Below are 18,343 nucleotides of genomic sequence, written 5' to 3'. Positions count from 1 at the left end.
CTCTGATTGGCTGAGATGGGGATGACATCATAGCGGCCTCGACCAATCACAGGGCACTATCGTTTGGCAGGTACTGCTAACTCAGGCCTCTCCTTTCACATAGGAGGATGATATCAGATTCAGATTTTAAAGACCCTTGCATGCACGTTATTCCTTGGCCATGCAGCACGCTCATATGGCTTGGTTAAAGCGGGGCTTTAAATGTTGGCTGGTAGCTTACGCTATATCTAGTCATACCGATTCAGGTGTCCGTGTGGCACCTTTCATATGGCGCTTCCTCGATCGCCGCGCCACAAAGCTTATAGAAGCAGATGCAGTAAAACCAAGAATAAGCGATGTTTCAAACGAAGACTTTTGCCTTATCGCACTTTAATGGTCCAAAGTGCGATAAGGCAAATTTTTTAGCGAGGTTTATTACCTCAGCATAAAAGGATATGCTACAGCAGATGAAGGGTATAGTCAAATAAATGAAGAAAGGTTAGCTTCTGTGCAAGTAGTGTAATAACCACTGCGCCTTGCCTGCCCGTAATGCTTTATGTAAAAAACTGTGCTTCTACATTTGTCATATGTCTATTGCACAAGAACCTTTGGGTCAGTGATTGAAAATCTATCCAAAGCGCATCACCTGTTAAGTGCTTCACATCCACCTTGGATGGTTACACGCTCCAGACACTAAACTGTTCTCTATCTGTCATTATTTATGTTACACAATCAAAAAACGTGACTGTCCGGCTCACATGAGGCTGTCATCGATCACAGAGTACAATTTAAGCATAAAATTTTTGAGGAAGTGCTCGAACTTAAGCTGGTCCTAGAAGCAGTCCTCGTAGTGTTGCCATTCAAATCAGCTAAGGCACCCAATCTAGGCTGTCAAAAAGCCAATTTTCTCTGTAACACTGAAAAAAAAAAAAAAATTGAATACTGACACAATGATCATACCAATGGTCTCCCACAACTGATGACAGCTACAAGACAGCAGGACATCAAAAAGCCTTGACTTTTACAACAGAATACTAGAACTAGTGTCATACAAGGAAGCAAGCATGATTCAACCTGCAGCCTTCCTTCTAAGGCAGTTCCTCATAGACAGGCAGCATACTAATAAATTTGACAGACGGGAAACAAGCAGGGATCCTGTCACACAGTGTGTGTAAATAGGCTATCTCTCCTTAACAAAGACATAGCAGAGAGGAAGTCATGTGTGCACTGCTTCCTCCTGGTGGAGAACAAGTTTGTTAGTTTCCTATACTTCTCAGGGATCTTCTGTGCCAATACTTTCACGAAATCTTTCGAGTATCTATACATACACTCACTTCTGCAGGGTTGAACTGTGTGTTTATCCTTTCCAGGCACTGTGCCCATATATGTAGACAAGACCTAAACATGGTCATAGTCTCGATTACAAGATGAATTTACGCCTTCGAATCCCATGCGATTATAGTTTTGGCCCTTCGTGTCAGGTTTGTGGTACCACCTGTTACGGCTGCAGCCAATTTTTTTTGTAAAAAAAAAATCACAAGTCCAAATGGATATGCAAAGTTTTATGGCGGAATGAGCAAGTTATTTCTAATTTTCGCAAGATTTCTTTTCAAATGATCACAAATGATTACATATTCCATGTGGAAAATGTAAGCAGCATTTAGATTTTCATTATCATAGACAAAGAAAAAATGTGGTGGGTTTCAGACCCACACCCGCACACTCACAAATCCAGAGACATTGTGCTTTCACACAGAAAATATCAATGTGGTATTTCTTGGCTTTGAAGCACAGTTTTTTCAGGCAAGCGCAGTACCATGTGAGCATAGTGCTTGCAGGCGTTCAGAACCATGCATATGCAAGCAGAAAGTTGGCTAATTCGAGCACTGAAGCGTTGTTCACAAAACTGTCAAATGAGATATTCCAACGGAAACCATGATGATAAAGTGGGGGAATGACAAGGTGAAAACACTATTGGTTAGTTGTCTATTCATTGACTAATTTTGTAATATGTCACCGACAATCCAAATGCTGGCAGCTCTGCAATTTTGGCGATGGTAGCATCTCCCAGCTCTTTGTTGGCTGCCAACAAAGATCCCCAAAACAAAGTGCCAAATGCCCAGTTTTCAGTGAATTGGGTCAAGGGAAGCTGTGCTCCTACAAATACAAACTACATCTAGAGCCCACAAGAAGAAGTGTTGACATAAATGCCCATTATCAAATACCAAAGGCACAAGGGTGCGAATGTGAATCCTACACATCTAAGAACCACGTTCAGTGCCACCAATGTGGGACCTTACCAGGCCTATCCACACAGAATAGCTTTTTGTTACCCGTTCTGTAAGTCTTTCAGCAATGAATAATTTTCTAAAGCCTTGCATGTAGCCTCATGGCCAAAATTTTATCCATCTTCAACAATCAGTTAGAAAAGCAACGAGAATGCTGCAGTGTTTGGGTCCATACAGCTGCTTTGAGGCACAATGTCCACATATGAGGACATAATATTCTCAAATGTAAACATTTCTTGAAGTTCTCCTACACATGACCTCTGCATAGCCCACAGATGTAATCTATGCAAAATCTATTTTTCAGATTTAACTGGCACTTGAAGAATATACTTTCCACTTCTATGGAATGAAATGTGGCTGAAATAAATCGGTTGCAGTATATCATGTTTAGTCTGCTTGACATGAAATTGCTTGAAAACCACACATCTATTTAATTTCCACTTAAAGCTACCATGTTCAGAAAAGGGCTCCTGTGTTCTAATGGACACCTCAGTTAACAATAACAATTTAATTGTTAAGTGTAGCATACAAAGTCATTTTGTCTTTCGCCTGGCACAACTCTCAATCCTTCTAAAAAAAAAAAAAGCACTGGGCTACGAAGTTCAGATGACCAACTTAAATTTTTGGAAGTTACTCAGATGCTTCAGAATAAATTTTGGGAGGAGTAGGGGGGCCATCACTAAGGTTATTAACTGAAGTTTCTCCACTTATGAGACACCCAGAGTTTCACTTTTACCGTAGCTGTAAAGATTCTCTTGCATGGGGCAATAAAATTTTCACAGGTGCTTTGCTTGCATGAAGACATAAATGATCCTCGTCACATACACAAATAAGGTGAGCATATTCTACTTAAAAATGAAAAAGGAAGGATTTTATTTTTTTTTTCATAACACTTGTGTCATTTGTTATGCTTTATCAATGCACAATCTTCACATACTTATTGTTAATGACAGCCTTGAACATAAGAACAATTTTGGGGAGACGATAGTTGTGATTCCCTTCAAACAGAATAAAAACAGAAAACTTCAAATGGCAATTATGAGAATCTTTTTCCCGTTTGCCTTCCAGAAGCTTTGGAGATGAGAAAAAACTTTCACCCTACGGCATCCATATTCTTACACATTTTCTCTCTTTAAAAAGAAGTATATAAATACGTACAAAGGCGAATAACTGATAATAGAGAAGCAGGACCAACACAAATAACACACATAATAAAGTCACTGTGGCCTTTCTCTTAAATTGCTACATCTTCACCTAGGGTTTTGGTTGGTTGGTTGGTTTGTGGGGTTTAACGTCCCAAAGCAACTCAGGCTATGAGAGACGCCGTAGTGGAGGACTCCGGAAATTTCGACCACCTGGGGTTCTTTAACGTGCGCTGACATCGCACAGCACACGGACGCCTTGCTTTTCGCCTCCACCGAAAAGCTGCCGCCGAGGCCGGGATTCGATCCCGCGTCCTTGGGAACAGTAGTCGAGCGTCGTAACCACTGCGCCACCCCGGCGGGGTCACCTAGGGTTTTTCCTGCTTCCTTGTTGTTTGATTCATTTTCTTCTTTTCCTTTTCTTTTTTTTTTTTTTTTTTTTTGTAGCCAGCGTCGCTAGAAAGCTTTTAAAAACGAGTACGTTTCTGAACGTGGCTGGTGCAGTCAAACGGAAGAATTTCCCAGGGGGGTGCACTGAACTTTGTAAATCCTGTTCCTTCGAACGATGCCGGTCTTCAACACAAGGGGGGGGGGGGGGGGGGGGGGTGGAAGCATAAAAGTGGGGGGGCGGACTTATTCGCATATTTCCATGCGTACACGCACTTCAAATAATCATGTCTATGTATCAACAGACACACACACTCCGTTTACGAGACCCTGTGCTCACCGACGTGACCTCAAGTTAATGGGGAGAGGGAAACCGAAAATTAAGGATGTGCGAGTGCTTCAACAAAGTGTTACGAGATGTTAAGGCCAGTCTCTACAGTCATAGGAGAACCGCACCAGTTTAGAAGCACGTTACATCGCGAGCTTATCACGCTATCCGGAGATCACATAGTACGACAGGACCTTGATCTATAAACGCGCCTGGGTTTCTCCGCCTCCCGATTGTCTCGCACAGTATCGTATTTTGACAGGTGATACAGTAAACAACGTTGGCGGCAAAGGCATATGATATCTGAAATTTTCCAGATTTTTTTTTTTAAGCATATCCTGAACACCTGTGCACGAAGTAGGAGGAAATGGGACGCGAAATAATAGTATAGTGTACTAATAATAGTAACAAAAAAAAATTCGGGAACCGATGAAAGTGCGGAGGAAAGAGCACGCGATACAAAATGCGCCGCGTCTCGGAACCACGCGGCGCTCGATGTTGCGGAACCCGCTGTCCTAAAATAAGAAGAGGCACAATGAAGGCCAAGGCGCGCTCATTGCTTCCGCATAGCTCGTGCACGAGAAATCACCTTGATGCCGCCGCTGAAGACTGGAAGGAGTATGACAGGGGGTCCTTCTGCGTTAGCGGCGATCACAGGAGGGTTGAGAATTGCGATGAGACTCCAAGGATGATCATAAATTCGAGGTGTCGTTATCACGTGGCTTGCATACGTCCATCACACCGTCCTTCCGGAGGAGCCGAAACCTCGGCGCGAACTACGGCGCCGGCAAACTCTAGCACCATACTCTCTCCGTCTCGAGCGTAAAAATAACTGCCACCAAGTACGCAAGGCGCGCCGCCACCATACCGCCACTGCCACAAGACGAAAGATGTCGCCGCGTTCGCGATTGTATCTCCCCTGCCAGCCATCGTCTGCTACACGCCTTGGCGCACAGCTTGAAACGTAGCGCAAGACCTCCAAAATACGCACCTCGCGTCGAATGCGAGAACAACGAGACACCAACCATAAAGTGCAATAGTTAAGCAAAAGATAACAGCCAGGAGGTGAGCGATGCACCAGGAGGGATCACGATGCGCTTTTAACAACCAGCGCAGCAGCCCATGCGCCGAAAAGAGCACTCGTGCGCGCAACCGAGCATCACGCCCCTGCCTGCGGTTAATCATTTGTAGGAAATGTGCTTACGTGGCATGGAAGCGCGATACCAGGAAAAAAGAAAGAGGGGCTCCCGGAGCAATGCCACATTGCAGCAGACGAAAGGTAATGACCAAGGGCGCAAGCACACGCGCCGGAAACGTCTCTTTCGAAGGGCCTCATAAAACCGTGCTCGTGTACACGAACTTCGGAAACAATCAAACGCCCGTCTACGAAGAAGGCTGATAACTAACCACATTTAATTATACAGCCACATGCTTCGGACCACGGTCTTCCCCAATAAACGTTGGTCTTCCCCGTGCTTCGAACCTCTTCTTCCACGAAAGCTGACTACGCTCCACCGCCATCGACGGTGACAAACAAGGAGGTAATATATATATATATATATATATATATATATATATATATATATATATATATATATATATATATATATATATATATATATATATATATATATATATATATATAAAAACTGCTTGGTTACAACGTTGCTGGTTACACACACCAGCAACAAGGTCAATGTACAACTGGTCGCGCAACTTGGAAGAAAACGCGTGCAGCTGCCTACTGCCAGCGGCATCAACTCGATGATGAGGGCTCCTGCGAACTGTGAGGCAAATTACTAGCGCACAGAAAATAAGATCTGCCAGAACTCCAAAGAACTAGAAAGTAAACATAATATTCGCGCTCAGGAATGAATGCAGTTTTCGTTTCTTGCGTAAGAAAAAACGTGTCACATTTTTAATAATATTTTAACTTCTTTCTAACGGCCTCTCTCGGCCACTTATTATCCGCTGCGTAGTTGCCCAAAGCTCAGAGGCTCAAGCTCAAATATGGCTCAGACCAAAGCTTTTTTTCATCCGCGGAATGGGTGCGTCGTCGGCCCCGGTTCAACGTTCATCGTTGCGTGCTGCGTAGAGTGGGTTATCTGTAACAAACAGTCAGTATTTCATTCTGCTGGTTGTGGTAGAGCTTTACAGCAAGGCAAAGGCTGTCTGTGCTCGATGAGAAATTGATTGCCGCTGCATGTGCGCATTTCCGGACGATTGGACAATGCTGCGTCACAGCTCGGCGGCTCGGCTCGGCCTCCCAGGCACGTCGCAAAAGTGGTGGCTTGTTTTACGGATACACGTCTGCATGAGCGGCGTATCGCTGCATGTTTTAATTGAGTGGTGAAGGTGAAATTTTATTGCTCCCAAGACGCGTGTCGCAGAGCCTTCCGTTCCGCTCCCTTTGCTGCGTGTTTTGCTTACTGCGTCGTATTACCGCACCAACGTTCGCTGAACGTGCTTTAGCTGTTATTACAGTGATGTTCCTATTGTCAATGGGATCTTTCTCATGAACATGCTAAATGCTTAAGTTGTAAATTTGTAACCTCACATTGACTCCTTTCAGTGGCAAATGAAGCGCGAGTAAAATATGGGAATCATGAACAGGGCGATTTATTGGAGCGAAGCTATATCTTAGATATTTTCACTTGTCAGACGCATTAACTTCTAAATACTAGCAATCCCAATTTGAATTGCTTACCTAAGCTCTTACAGGTTGGCGTTCTAGCGCTAGCGTTAGTTATTCCGTTCGTTTGTTTTTGTTGTTCTTTGACGCTGATATGTACTTTGTTTGTTAGCCAGATCTTTCACCCTTTTATAATCTCACCGCGTCTCGTTTGGAGACCTACGCTCAGGAAATTTTGTTATCACGAGGATTTCATGAAGACCGTGACGAATGAGCGGTGGTCGCTCTGCTACACTTAGATTTCATTGTCGTGAAGCGTCTATGTAAGTAATCGTGAATTAATAAAGCCTGGCTTTCTATGCAGCACAGCTTCACTCATTTATGCCCTTAGTGAAATGCCTCAAGCCATGTGGTTCCATCCATGTGCTTGCCGAATTCACTTGAAGGCCCTTGTTCACAAACGTGCCCGAAGAAATAAGCCCCAGAATGCGTTTACATGACGCGCGACGAAAGACTCGGCTAACAACGACGGAGGCAGAACGATGCTATGATAAGGTGGTTAAAGATGCCGTAACAGTTCAGTTAACGTAAAACTTGACAGTAGAAATCCATGTCAAGTAAAGTTGGCTGAACAGTTACGGTGTCCATTTTTCTGCCTTATCCGAGCATCGTTCTGCCTCCGTCGTTGTTGGCCTTGTTTTTCGTTCATAAGTAAAAAGACAATCAAATTCCCCGCCAAAATCACGTTACTGTGACGTCACAAGCAACGTCACGCGTTTGTTGTGCCTCACAGTTCGCAGGGGGCACTGGGAAACTAAAGCCTCGCTCAGAGCCGACACGCAGGCTTCTATGGGAGTTACGCTACCATTTGTTCTTCTACCATGCCAGCAACTCATGTTACAGGTGTAACATGTAAATGAGTGATGCATGCAGTGTAATATTGGTACTGAATACAAAAAGCTGGGTACCATTGTCCTAAAGCCTATACGCACACAAACGAGTTATAAAATACATCTATTAAATTAGCTGTATGCTTTTTAACAGCTCAATAACGTCTGCCTACAGACGCGCCACACAATGAGCAGCGGACAACTTACGCACGCGTCCGACAAGAATCCACTAGCGCCGCCACTGGGCAACTCGCAGCCGCCACAGCTGTTCCGCTCTCACAGGTGCAGGCCAGCATCCATTCAAACTACAGAGCCAGCGGAGGACTCATTCCTTGCTGCGACGAAGCTCCTACAAGGCGGCGTTTAAACCATGGACGGCAAGAATTACGTGGTCGTAAGTACAAACTCGCCAGATTCAACGCTCACTTGCGGCTGTCAGAGACACACTGCGCGACGTCCGGCAGGCGCTCCCGCTCCACGAAATGCTATGCGGGTGCCTCTTGAACGGGACGTCTGCTCAGTAAAGAGCGCGCCGTAGCCTGCTACTGTTAGCGAACCAGCCCGTACTGTGCCCTCTGACGGATGCACACGAGATTGACAGCTAGACAGTCGAGCCGGTGGGCCTTTTGTTTTTGTTTTGTCTCGCCGTTCTCGGCGATCTGCTTTTGTGCATGCGCCGCTGCCGGCTCCGGAAAGGGCTGCGCGCACGTGGTTGACTGGAGCAGTTTCATTCGTGCGCACTTCACACAGCGCAGCTTTCCACTCACGCAGCTATTGCGGCGAAAGCCTTGCTTGCCACAGTTTGACGTGCACTTTCCAGTAGGCATACTTGTGCACTGATATTTGACAGGAATTTCCGTTTGTGCTCGGTTTGCACGCACTTTTACGACGTGAGGCATGGAGGTGCAAAAAGTAAGTGAAAGAGGTACCTACAGTGTAAGGCTGAGGTTATTGTACTGCTATTCTTGACAGCCATGATGCATTTAATCTTTTGTTCCGTTCAGTAATAGTGGGCATATTCCGAATCGTTTTTTTTTTCTTTCTTTCTTTTTTTTTTTTTACTGCGAAAACGTACAGCTTGAAAAATATATTAAAAAAAACAAACAGGCAAAACATTTTTGCATCGACTACCTAGGCATGTAGCCAACAGAGAGCAATGCTTACGAACAAAATATATATTTCCAGTGCACAGAATTGCGTCCGTCGGTTCTGACGCTTTAAAAGACTCCTAAATATCTGATTGGCCTGCATCCAAATTTTTGCAAATATACTGTATTATGAGATGTTTGTACCGTAATCTATATGGCCCTGTAACTTGTGTGGTTAAACAGCAATGCTGTAACACAGCAATAAATATGCATGCATGCACACACAGACAATGTGTGTGAATTGATCTCGCTTCCAATACCGCTGGGTATAAAACTGTTAATGTATAGATGGCTTGCACCAACAATATTATGTTGGTGGACCAAAGACTGGATGAAGTTGCCCTCCATCTTAGTGCTGCCTTTTACATTCTCATTTAAATTAGTATGGCCACTTTGAGCAGTGTGTATGGAATGCATTTACCCTTCCAGATACCAGACAACTTTAGTGGTTACAGCACTGACCTCTTCTGTATACCAAAGCACTATAAGGATGCTGTCGACTGCGTTTTTCTTCCATGTGGACTTGTACAAGATCGGTAAGCACATTCACCAGTCAATTGACTCACTCATTCTTCCAGTTCCCATCATTACATCCAGCCAAAAGTGAGCCCCCTACTCCTCGAATTATATGCGGACAGGCCCCTATCATTTTTATTAGAGAACCGGAAGCACCTAGTTCCATGAAAGGAATAGTATTCAAGGTTTTAGAGTGCGCAATAAGAACTACAATTCATTTTGTGTTTAGATGGCATCTTGGCACAAAGTGCACATACTAAGTTGCTCTTTCCCAGGGGCCTTAATGAGTTCTATCCCTGGCATGCATCAAAGATGTGGAGCAGGTCAACAAACATTTGTTTATACACAGCAAACAGTGGATACTTTGATTAGGCAAATTTCAGAGAACTGAAGCAAGTTTTTTTGCATCCACTTCCACCATGAAGGCAAACTAGCAGTATGAACAGACGCTGCTTTATTTAGTGTTCATCACAGCTGAAATTTAACCGACTTTCGAGAAATTATAGAGGCAATGCTGTCTGTGCATAGAAACAGATTTCAAAACAGTTATGTCTAGAAATACTGTGAGACTTACTCTAAATTTGGAATCAGGGAAGCTAGACTAGCAAGCTCATGGATTTGGGCTGGTTTGTCAGATTTCTTGCTGCAGGCAAAAAACTTCATAGTTCTATCCCTGGAATCAAACTCGCCAGTGAAAGGGTTAATAGGTCCTACAACAGTGAAAATCGGCTACCTCTTAACTTAGTACAGCACACATTTAATATTGACACAACATGAGATAAGCATTACGTGCAGAATGATACAGCACTTGCCAATCTTTTCTCTGCATCTGCTATCAGGCTTTTTTTTTTTTTACAATGAGGAGCAGCCCTTGTGAAATATCTTCCTCCTATATCTCCTTAAAAACTTTAGGGAAGGTGGAGGTCAGCTCACTTTAAAAGAAAATACTCTTTATTAATGTGGGCTGCATGCATCACATGCATACAAATGATAAAATTCACCCAGAATGGCTCTGGGAACTGAATATTTCCACTTTCCAAGTGGTTATGACAGCTGGTTTTAAACATTGCTACCAATAACTTCGTAAAAGGACCTAAAACTTGGTATGTGGTTTCTGATGTATAAGAAAACTTGCACTAGAATTCGAAATTGCTTCATACAAGGCAGCTGACTGATGAAAAGGACTAAAGAGCTAAACAGTTTTACAAAGGAAATTTTTTTCCTGCCAAAATAATCTGCATTGGACTATACACCTGCACTTGTAAAAATGCACACATCGCCAAACAGACAGCCTTTAGCAAACTATATAAAATGTACTGAATTATTTCTTTGACAGTATTCTGCATGTGAAAATATAGTACACAGGCGAGCTACTTTACACTGCAAAAAACACTTAGCATGGCTTGTGTGTGGCCTGTGCAGGATAGAGAGGATGGCCCAGGAGATCGTGCTTCACTACCATAACAAGCCGTTCCGGGCACTGTGCGTGCTCAAAGGAGGCTATCGCTTCTTTGCTGACATGCTCGACAGGGTGCGACACTACTACCACTTCAACCAGAACTCAACGCCCTTCTCCACCGACTTCATTAGAGTCAAGAGCTATGTGGTATGAAAGATCATCATCATCCATGCTCTAAGTGAAGAGAGTTGACTAGGATAGAATAGTTAAGTTTAAGCGCTCTAGGTGCCACATTTCAGCCTATAACAAACCCCAAGCACACAGTAATAGTAGGAAAGGTTTAGTGTCAGTGGGACAGCAAACAGTAGTATACAAAGTGCAACTTGTAAGAGTAAGTATGATATCTAGTAAGGTTATCTTTTGTAGACATGCTTTTCAGAAAGCTAAAATACCAGTGGCATATTTCCAACAAGCGTTTCTGGTAAAGATTGGTGCAACAATCAATGTTCTGGAAAGGCAGCTTCTTAACCCATTAATCCAGCACATGACAGCAGCAGCACAAGATTGAGCTCCCTGGAAATGCTATTAGCAAGCAGCCCCTGCTCCAAGGTGCAACAAGCAGTAATTAGAAATTTAAAACAATGCTAACATTTGGCAAGAGCTCTGCTTAGAGATCTTTCACTATTTCAACCTGATTTACTGAGATATGTGTGTTCACTATAAAACCAGCTTTTGTCTTCTGTTGACCTAGGATGACAAGTCAACTGGTGAAGTTACTGTCATAGGATTGGACAGCATGGAGGCACTCAAAGGACAGGTAAAGACCTGTTACAACTTCTGTACCTGGATTCTAATTAGTCATCAAGTGAAAATGAAAACTCCATATGTACCGTACTAAGGCTACAGTGGTAGCTGAGCGTTTAGAGCACCCCATTACTGATTGGGGCGAACCTGGGTTAAAACCCAGCTGCAGTGGCCACATTTCAATGAAGGCAAAATGCAAGGCATCCTTATATTGTGAAATGTCAGTGAATGTTAAAGAACCTCAGGTGGTCGAAATAATCTGGAGCCCTCCACTACAGCGTTCTACATAGTGTGTACCAGACTGTACTATGACAAAAGCAAGAATGAATTATTGGCAGCACAGATTGCACTGTTATCTTCACTAGTGTGGCTTGGCTACTTTGCTTCAAAACCAAGGTGTGCGAAGTACAGCTGTTATTTCATAACATTTTGCTGCCAGGCCAATTGAGTGGATTGCTATTGATGTTGGGCTACTTCACATGCATAAAAGGATGTATATTAATTAAACTAAATTGAGTAGCATGACAAATCATTCACTAGCCTTTTACAGCTATTTTTAAAACATTGTGAAGGACTTCACCTTATCAGAAAGGAATGAGCTATGTCAACATAGCCCTTTACATACTGATGAAATGCTGCAGGAAAAATATGTACATGTACCACTAACCTCTGCCATTCAGCTGTGTAAATGCATGAAACTTTATGCAGAACATTCTGATCGTCGAAGACATCATTGAAACTGGAAAAACAATGACTGCCCTTGTGGAATACCTGAAGGCATTCCAGCCAATGGAGGTCAAAGTTGCCAGGTGAGAACACCTAAGTTATTCAACAAGGACAATAAGTATATTTACAAAGAGTAGTAGAAAACATTATATCATTGGTTATTTTTCATGAGGGGTGGGAATCTTCAGTGAAGGATAAGTTGAATGACTGTCTTGAAATGGGCAGCATTAAAGTGGCGCATAGCTTCTTTGGGCAGATCATTCTATCTTCGCTGTTTGTACAAAGAATGAAGATGAAAATGGTTTGTACCCAAAAATCAGCAGCTTTATCGAACTCCCGTTTGAAAAATTCTCCCGCCTCAACCGGAGGCTCATTTGTGCTGAAACTGCGCACAAAGCTTGCGAGTTGTTGTGCCCTTCTTAACAAGGCAAGTTTTACCATGGTGCTTACTTGGTTTAGCTGTGCATGATAAGAAACCAGAACCGTTTGCGACGAGACTGAGGAGCAAACAATGCCAGCGCAGAGTTTCTAGCAAAAGGCAGCTGTGGCATCATCTCGTGTCGCTGGAGGAAAGCGCTGCGGTTCAAAAGCGCCGAGGCAAGCATGGCATGTTCCTGTAATGGTGCTAGATGGCGGCACTGTTGCCCATAGGCGCAAAATTTACGTTTGCGTCTTTTGCTCCCCAGTCTCGTCGCAAACGGTTCTGGTTTCTCATCATGCGCAGCCAAACCAAGTAAGCACCCCGTAAAGAAGGAGACAACGCGCAAGCTTTCTGTGCAGTTTCAGCGTGTCACAAACCCCCGCCTTTACGGTCACAAGAGGTGCGGGATCCTCTTTACGATTACTCGTCGTTCCTCTATGAGGGTTGTGAACACATTTAAAAGTTAGGCCGGTCAACCCGTGAAGCACGTGTGTCGGTGTGTGATTGAGGAATAAGTACAAATAGGTCACTTTCTTTTACAAACAATTGAAGGTTTATAAATAGCAGACCAAAATTACACTGATAATAATAGAGTACAATGAAAGAGAATACAACGCCACGACAAGATATTGATAAAGACGAAGAAATAAATGATAAGAGAAAAAAAAATAACCCGACAATGAACAAAACACTGTGATAAAAAATATGAAGACTATAAAGATAATAAAGCAGGTATTTCAGATATTATAAGTATGAGCAAAAGTTACATAAGAACACAGCGTAAAATACTACTAAGTCAGGTCAAAAGTTAACAAAGCGAAAATAATGTTCGATTGAACAACAGTCAGTGGCGAATGAAATTCTCACGTCTTCTTGTTTGATGAGGCGTCGAAGGCTGTGTTGCTCGGTAGCGGCGGCCGTACAGGTGCAGAGGACGATGCGTCGATCGCGGGCCCGAAGAACACAATACGCTTTCGGAGCACCGCGGAGTGGCCGGAAGTTTGAATCTTCCCAAACGCACTGGTGAGGGCGTTCTGCTGTCGGTTATTTTATACCCTCGGCCGACTACGCAGCAGCCGCGTCAAGGACAGGCGGTCACTGCCCCATCGGCTTGTCGAATCTTGTCCAGAGGAGCGACGAAGTCCCGTGAATTTCGCTCTATATTCCAGCCATAAGCTCCCGCATCTTCCGCTGTATAATAGGTGAGGCAGCTTGTGACACAGCGCAAATGAGCCTCCGGTTGAGACGGGAGAATTTTTCAAACGGGGGTTCGATAAAGTTGTAGAACACTGTATGTGGCATTGTCAATGTATTATAAATTCCAGGAACTGAGCCAGCGTGAAAAAAAGGTTGCCTCAACAGTCTGTTGAAAGTAGAACAGAGTGGAAAGGAGTCATTATTGCAAATTTTGATAGGTGCCCTCAGTAATGTACCCAGTGAGCAGTATTCAAAGATAAAGCTCTCACTTAAACTGTGGGAAGAAGTGACCCACATTCCTAACATCTAGAGATGCAGCTCGGTACGTGCACAGCATGAGCATTAAAATATTGAGAGCAATACCATCTGCATGCTTATGGCAAGCTTCAAGTGATGTCTTTTTACATTTACAGCTTGTTTGTCAAAAGGAGTCCTAAGAGCTCGGGCTACAAGCCAGATTGTAAGTTGGCATCTTTAACGAGCAACTTGGTGTTTGCCTAAAACACCAGTAAGCAGTCTTAAATACCTTTTACTAAAAGCCGGGGATTACTATGGGGGCTCAACAGCAATGACGCTCGACTGCTGAGCCCCAGATGGTTGAAATTAACTGCGGGACCTTCACTATGGCGCCCCTTGTAGGCCACGTCACCTTGAGACGTAAAACCCCCGTAAACCAAATTAAAACATGGTATTCAGCTTTAAAAGGCTTCAAGAAGGAAAAGAAAGGAGTAATGGAAACTATATGCCGAGCACTAAGGATGAACAGAACTAAGAAATGATGAAGTCCTAATCAGAGCAGTAAAGAAAAGTGGAGCATGATTATTTTGCAGCTGTAATTGGCATGAGCCTTTTTTTCACTAGAAGCAGCAATTACAAAACCCCATTACCTTCATTTCCACAACCTGTTCCCAATGTTTTACTTCCTATTTAGGAGTTCTAAAACCTCTGAGACTGACATTCTGTAATTACAGCTGGACTGCAGCACCCATGCCTTGCTGTTCATGTTTACAAATTATTCTCCTGCTGCAGATTGTGGGTTTGAAATACCCGACAAATTCGTTGTTGGCTACGCCTTGGATTACAACGACCACTTTCGTGACTTAAGCGTAAGTGTTCTATATCATGCGCCAATTTTTGTGTGCCAGAATGAAAAAAAAAAAAAAACACTTTCAGGCTTAACTGTTAACACCAGATGTGTACAGACAATATCTGTGAACCTAAGCCTGAGTGGTTAGGTTTTTGCTCATTTGGTTATGCACGCAACTTCAGATTAAGCACTTCCTGCAATCTTTCACGCTTAAGTGTTCCTGGAACGAATTTCTATCTCAAGCACTGTTACGCAAAATTCAAACTAACTAAATTCCTGGCAATTCTTTTGCTGCTCTTGCCATGACTAAGTCTGCTGTGATGACCACTGCAAATCAGCAGAAACAATTTCATTGAAGCTGTCTTGCAATGTTTAAATATTGACGAGTTTTTGTTTTAAACTTCCAGCACGTCTGCATCATTAGCAACGAAGGAAAGAAGAAATATGCGGTCACGCGGTCTTGAAGAAAGCAGCTGACCGTCGGTGCTGTCATCTTTAGTTAGCTACTGCAATCACATTAATCTCGTGCACTAACTGCATACTAGGCATGCATTTGAAAGCCTATAAACTGAAGATGCATATAATGATCTTAAGGATAAACAAGGCATTTTGTATGTGACAGCTTAGGACTGATGTACTTGTTGCGCACTAATTAACTGTATGTGTTGCTGCTTATGAGAAGGCTACTTAGCACACATTCTGGCAGCCACATTCTACTTGACTGCTGGAATAGACAGCAAGACATTCCGCAATACATGTTTTGTGAGATGATTGAGGCTGTGCGAGGAGTATAACTCGCTATTTCTTATAAACCAGTGACTGACAAGGTTGTAAATGTTTGCACTATATGTTACTTAATTGTTGTTAGTGCCTTTAAGCTGGCGCTGTGTTTTTGGCGGTGGAAGCAGCCCTGCGATACGTTTTTATATACTGTACGAAATATATTTTGCTAATAAAGTCTTTTTCACAGTTGAACGCTTGCTGACTTGCTTCGCAAGATTTTAAAATGTGGAAACCGTATATTTCGTGTGTCGTATGTCAAGTGACGCATGGCACTGAAATTTGAAGCACTCTTTTTTCACTTGAGTGCGACCGCGGACTTAACACAGACTGCTAACTGAACATGAATGCTCGACTCTCGGGTGCGTGGCTTGAGTGGCAGCTTTGCGGATGCGGGGGAGACAACGCTGCAGTGCGGCGGCCGATGACGGCAGATGCCGTGCAGCCAACGCACCGTGGTGCTAATGTTAATTCTTGCCTCGTCCTCGAGCATTGGCGCAAGTTTGCGGGCGGGTCTTCGGCTGCAAGGCGTGCGAATTTCTTGCTACCGCAACCGCACGATTTTTGTTTCACTTGAATTTCAAGCTGTTTGATCACTCTGCCAGCACTCTCGTCCGCGCTGAAAAGGCCGGCGCAGACTCGTTTCATGAGTGAAACTAGTGGTCTTCAGTACTGCTAAAGCTGACGCCAAACCCAGCGTTTATTGCTCGAGATAAGGCAATGCGAGTTGCTCGCTGCAGTACTACTTACATGCGTGCGCAGGGGATGTGGAGCCGTGTCGCTGTCCCCTGTGCCAGCGCCGGAGGGCATGAAACTGTAAGGTCGACAGCAGGCGGATGACTGCATGATGCGCAAGTCGCAAATTTCCATTTTGTAAGAAATAAAAACTTTTGCAATAATTCTGCGCACACAACTCACAAATAACCGCGGGCCGCGGCTTACACGCCACGATGGTGGGACATGATGATGATAGTAGAAAAAATTTAATCATTATTTTTTAATGCCGTAATATAATACCGTTTAAAAATTCCGTTTTGATGGTATATGCTTCCTATTTATTTTAAATGTACGCATTTATTGCAAACGTGTATTTGCACTTTTCTACAAAACCGAAACTATTTTGCATGCATGCTTGTCTACTCTGTGCTGGTCTGTTGCTAAGCGACAGGCTCCGCCGTTTTCGATTTGTCTCTAAAATTCGCTGTAGTAAAGTGGTAAAGTGTGCAGGATCCTGTAATCAGTACGCACGTAGAGCTCAAACCCTCATGAGGTTGAAGACGTACCTTCAGAAGGAACCGAAGCATATCCTTTTCTCTACTGGTGTATTTGTTGCAACATATATCTCCGTACGGTCTTTCTGCACTAAGTGCGCGAACGTTTGGAAGAAGATAATTCGTCTGGCAAGGCATCTGCTGCATGCCTGCTTTGCGCCAACGTTATAACGAAGAAATGAAAGACCAAGACCTTTGGATAGAGGCCGCTCATAAAAAATCGCCAGGTATTTGCTTAGCCCAGCGGTAATATATACCGCAAAGAATGCGAGTTTCTGGTGAGGCCATGAAGCACATTAAGTGTTATTTCATGTTATCCTTAGTGGAAGGTGGAATGATGACTGTTCTCACCGACATGTACCAATAGGCTGCTTCATAACTAGTGCTCCAGGAAGTTGTATAATTATAGGTACGTTAAATGCTGCCAATTAAGCGGACGGTCTGCTTAATTGGCAATGCGTGATCACGCATTGGAAGCATATCCGATCTAACACTTCGAAATTTGCTATCAAATTTGATCAAACAATCGTGGCGTGACCTGTTTAGTTCCTTATAGTAAGTACAAAAGCGTGGCCTCCGAACTCGAACTTTTCGAAGTTCGAACTTTTTAGTTGCAACGCCCAGAGAAACCATCGAGATAGCTCAGTCGCCAAATGATTAGAGAAGCTGTTCATGTTTCTTTTTATTTGCTGTTCTATTCATTTGGCTATTCACACCGATGGATTATTGCCCAGAAATTTCCTTATTTGAACTGGTGATAGTGACTTTTATTCAGGTTGCTAGCAACTGAACAAGGACCAATCTGTGCGTCACTTCAAAAATGATGCAAATTATCGTTTAAGAGCCGCCAAACTTTTTATTACATCTAGCCTTTTTAAGGATTCCATCAATTAATACCTTCCGGGTGGAAGCTTGCCAATACAATGTTCTATAACTTAAAAATTAGGGGGCAGCGTGCCCTGGGCAATTGTTCAGCCTATTTCTTTAAAATCTAGCATAATAAAATTAATTGAAAGGATTGTACACCTCTCAATCTTCTGGAACAGCAAATCTATTCTGAGCCCTTGCCAAATTGGTTTTCGGCCAGGATGCTATATAGGATGCACATGCTGGCCTAGAGTGCCATATTCTCCCAGTGTGATGCAATTAAGTCCACTGCTCTTTGTACTAGACGTAATCGAGGCTACAGTAGTGTTGCTTCTGTTGAACTGTTTAATTTCTGAGCTTCCCAAGGTGCATTGCATCATGGATCCCTGCATTCCTACAAGACAGCTCTTTATGCTCATTATGCTGTCCAGTTGGGGAGGTAAACGTAAATGAGAAGTATACCGCAATGAGCTGTACTTAC

At 43.4% G+C, this 18,343-nt stretch overlaps 2 protein-coding genes across 7 annotated transcripts in view; one reads left to right on the top strand and one right to left on the bottom strand.

Annotated features, from left to right (window-relative positions):
• The window catches only part of LOC146198487 (putative sodium-dependent multivitamin transporter), a 58,151-nt gene extending 41,464 nt beyond the window's left edge, over positions 1 to 16,687 (bottom strand). The window contains exon 1 of one of the 5 annotated variants that reach the window (XR_014704994.1): positions 4,714 to 5,203. The gene's annotated coding sequence lies outside the window, so the exon portion shown is untranslated. Of the gene's footprint in view, positions 1 to 4,713; positions 5,204 to 7,853; positions 7,993 to 16,474 lie in introns of those variants that run through there. The other 4 variants (XM_084593987.1, XM_084593988.1, XM_084593989.1 and 1 more) reach the window with 4 other exon arrangements.
• Positions 7,901 to 15,919, top strand: LOC146198488 (hypoxanthine-guanine phosphoribosyltransferase-like). Of its 2 annotated transcripts, none has more exons than XM_084593990.1 (8): positions 7,901 to 8,040; positions 9,224 to 9,330; positions 10,733 to 10,916; positions 11,461 to 11,526; positions 12,222 to 12,322; positions 14,271 to 14,317; positions 14,887 to 14,963; positions 15,352 to 15,917. In XM_084593990.1, exons 1-8 carry the CDS (start codon positions 8,017 to 8,019, stop codon positions 15,406 to 15,408), a joined length of 663 nt encoding a protein of 220 aa, XP_084450116.1. In that variant the 5' UTR covers positions 7,901 to 8,016; the 3' UTR covers positions 15,409 to 15,917. The 2 variants fall into 2 exon arrangements, with proteins under 2 accessions (XP_084450116.1, XP_084450117.1); XM_084593991.1 differs by lacking the exon at positions 7,901 to 8,040 and adding an exon at positions 8,326 to 8,558 and having other exon boundaries at positions 15,352 to 15,919.
• Positions 16,688 to 18,343: the final 1,656 nt, after the last annotated feature.

The sequence above is a fragment of the Amblyomma maculatum genome, chromosome 2 (genome assembly GCF_055883805.1).
Source record: "Amblyomma maculatum isolate TAMU_Amacu chromosome 2, ASM5588380v1, whole genome shotgun sequence".
Classification (NCBI taxonomy): Eukaryota; Metazoa; Arthropoda; class Arachnida; order Ixodida; family Ixodidae; genus Amblyomma; species Amblyomma maculatum.
The sequence above is the reverse complement of the archived record's forward strand: the minus strand, read 5'-3'. Positions and strand labels throughout refer to the sequence as shown.

Bases quoted from the DNA above. Each gene is read 5' to 3' on its own strand.
- LOC146198488 (XM_084593990.1), top strand. From the start codon at position 8,017: ATGGACGGCAAGAATTACGTGGTC. The intron at 12,323-14,270 runs GTGAGAACACCT...TTACATTTACAG, and splicing joins ATGGAGGTCAAAGTTGCCAG to CTTGTTTGTCAAAAGGAGTC. The intron at 14,318-14,886 runs GTAAGTTGGCAT...CTCCTGCTGCAG, and splicing joins CTCGGGCTACAAGCCAGATT to ATTGTGGGTTTGAAATACCC.